This window comes from Bremia lactucae, linkage group LG4 (assembly GCF_004359215.1).
Source record: "Bremia lactucae strain SF5 linkage group LG4, whole genome shotgun sequence".
Taxonomy (NCBI): Eukaryota; Oomycota; class Peronosporomycetes; order Peronosporales; family Peronosporaceae; genus Bremia; species Bremia lactucae.
In genome coordinates this window covers 5,808,191-5,811,123 of record NC_090613.1, presented here as the reverse complement: position 1 = coordinate 5,811,123, position 2,933 = coordinate 5,808,191, and the positions used below count along the sequence as shown (strand labels likewise).

Below are 2,933 nucleotides of genomic sequence, written 5' to 3'. Positions count from 1 at the left end.
TCAATATTTGCATACATCTTATGCTTATGCATAAGTGGAAGGACCTTTCGAACGTCGGTATGATGTAATTCAACGTCCGACGTTTTGTTCATGGCTCGGCTATGAACGCAAACATCATGAAAAGAATTTGGAGTGAAATTCCTCACCGATCTCAATAGATTAATTACAAATCTGATGAATGTTGCCGGGGCGTTACGAGGACTGTTTCATATTGCTGACGAAAACATTTAGCAACAAGTCGAGCTTGGTATTTTTCGAGTCTGCCATCTGCTTGTGTCTTTCTCTTAAAAACCAATCTGTCGCCTTCTACGAAAATCAATTCCTATCTGCACCTGACAATGGAATTACGCTTGACGCAGAGACAGATTATTAGCAGCATGCAGCGCAACAACTTACGATTGCGACTAAGGACAAAAAAAGAGCAGAAATAAGATGTTCACATGATAACCCTGAACGCTTGAGTGCTCAAATAACCCAACCGTAGGTGCCACGTCTCAACATGTGGAGCCTCGCCTATAATCACTGCAACTTACTCATCCGGCTCACTAGTTGCGCTAATCAAGTACATGTGGTGGTTCTCACGCGACGATCAAGGTGCTAGATTGGTCCTCGACCGAATGATGCATGCGTTCCCATGTACTCCACAGTCATTCCGTTGTGTGAGGCAGCAGCAACGGATACGAGTTTACGAGCCAATCCATGAGCGGATACATCCTGCAGCACACAGATTGTTTGTCCAGGTGCTTTGTGTGGTCCTAGCCAACTGCCGTAATCATCAACTTGCCATCTGACGCAACTATCAGCACACGAGCTTCATCTAAATCGCGAACACAAACAAGATTATTCTAATGTCCAATGATGTGGCTTGTAACACCGCTGTCACAATCTTCTCTCGCTTGCTGCTGTACGTGATATTGTCTAGAGCAAAAGCCATACCTGCAGCCTCGTACTTGCCTCTAGGCGCTGATCGTTTATTTCAGCAATCGCGTACGTAGTGTCAAATCCCTTGGCAATTACACTTGACTTCGACATATCACGCTTCTTAAATGACTTCCTGGTAGCCTTGTGCTCAGCGCTACACTTGACCCCCTTGTTGAGCACCTATCCTTTTGTTGCTCTCGACGGATCGTTTCAGCTTGACATCTAAGTCACCATTGCCTCAAATGTTTGGCAAATCTCCAAAACACCGACGAATCCATTCCATACAGGCGCCAGAGACGCCTTTTTTTGAAAATCAGGGTATCGCACTGTCCTCGCAGCTCATCAGTGACACGTTTTGTTGCCTTTATGTGCTCTATCATAGAGTCCACGTCATCCAAGTACAATACGATGTACTCACGTTTGACCACCGCACTATGCTTGACGTTGTAGGAGGGACGTAGGTGTCGAAGCATAGCAAGATGGTGGTCCAGCAGGTACACCTCTGCTGCCAACTTGTCGCTTAAGGGCTAGTCTTGAACGTCAGCCCAGAGACCCTTGGAGATCAAGGGTCTCTGGGCTAACGTTCAAGAGCCGAAACCGCCTGAGAACTGCTGACTGCTGAGGTTCAAGCTAGTAAGGCTCCAACGGCAGAAGAGTCCGCGCCAGTGGCGCCATTTACGCCATACATAACTCCTTGATGAAGAAGAAGAAGATTGCAGCATCCATTACAATGTAGCCTCACCTGGGCTCCCCACAATGGAGATCCCGTCCCACTGAGCTGCTTCAGATTCGCCGAGAATGCCATGGCCGTAATTGCTGACGTCATCACCTGTTGAATTATTTAATAGAGTCGCCACAACACAAGTAGAAAAGCACGAAAAGTGAGCCTGTGCTCAAGATAACGAGTTAAAAAGTTATTGATGAGGTCTTGATAAAAAAAACAAGCTACCTACTAATCATACATAAATCACATGGTCACTGGCCTTGGCCGCATGGCCTCCACCAGTGTGCCTTCAGCAAACTGTCAGCTTTACTTATGTCTCGCCTCGTCATGATAGCTGATGTCTCGTGCTAATTTCTACAAGTTCACTTCCATATACGAGTGTGTTGCCGTCAAGCACATTAACGTAAACATCAACTCAAACCCTTTGAACCGTTGCTAAGGCTGACGTATTCGTCGTCACTTCCAACAATTTTCCCTCGATATTACAAGCCACCATATATGCTACTACCCGCCAGTATCACTTTGTGAGGTTATAGAAGGTTCGCGTCTCTGCTGTCTTGGTGTTAAGACAATACGCCTCTTAAAGGCAGAATACTCTCGTTTTAAAGTTTTCCAGATTTCACAACATTTATTTTCTTTGTTGCAGAGCTATTGTCCAATCCCACATTTGACGAGGAGATATGTTACTTAAATTCCTTGCCCAGTGATCGTTTACGTGTCACTTCACGTGCATTAGATTGGTCCGACCCGGAATGCCTAGGCAAATTGCCAATAGTGTCACGATGACATGCCGCCTCGTCCAACCACACTCGGTGGACTTAGATCTGCCACTCTTCGTGTCTCAGGGTAATACTCCCTTGATGATTCGTCCTTAGGCCCACAATGCTTTCAGCGTTCAGTGCTGGAAGCATTTTGGGCCTAGGGATGAGTTATCGCAACGAGTTTCACTCGACGGAGTACGTGCCATTCCATCCTTATTTACTGAGCCGAGCTCATAATTCGTATATTTAGTATTGGAGTCCACTAAGTCAGACATAACAGTGTCTAGCACACTGACAGATTCGATCAGTGATTCGCACCAACAGCGACCTTGCTGCCTAGCAAAGGTGGATAAATAACTATCCAAAGCTTCGCAATGAACATTGCGCGTATACACCTTAGGTCATAGACCTCCAATATTCATGGTTCATGGCGTTTAAGCAAATCCATACCAAGGATGAGATCATATTTTGAATCCAAATCAAGGACGAGACAGAATTCCACACTGTCAAAGTCCAGAAATTTATTA

The 2,933-nt window shown here is 45.6% G+C and overlaps 2 protein-coding genes across 2 annotated transcripts; both read right to left on the bottom strand.

The window, feature by feature from the left end:
• Positions 1 to 597: 597 nt before the first annotated feature.
• Positions 598 to 1,032, bottom strand: CCR75_008522 (uncharacterized protein; the record flags this gene model as incomplete). Its single annotated transcript, XM_067966574.1, has 2 exons — positions 598 to 755; positions 951 to 1,032. The coding sequence occupies 2 exons, from the start codon at positions 1,030 to 1,032 to the stop codon at positions 598 to 600; spliced, it is 240 nt and encodes a 79-aa protein (XP_067816365.1).
• A 514-nt stretch (positions 1,033 to 1,546) lies between these two features.
• Positions 1,547 to 1,747, bottom strand: CCR75_008523 (uncharacterized protein; the record flags this gene model as incomplete). The annotated part of the gene is made up of 1 exon (XM_067966575.1): positions 1,547 to 1,747. The coding sequence occupies one exon, from the start codon at positions 1,745 to 1,747 to the stop codon at positions 1,547 to 1,549; it is 201 nt and encodes a 66-aa protein (XP_067816366.1).
• Between the last annotated feature and the right edge of the window lie 1,186 nt (positions 1,748 to 2,933).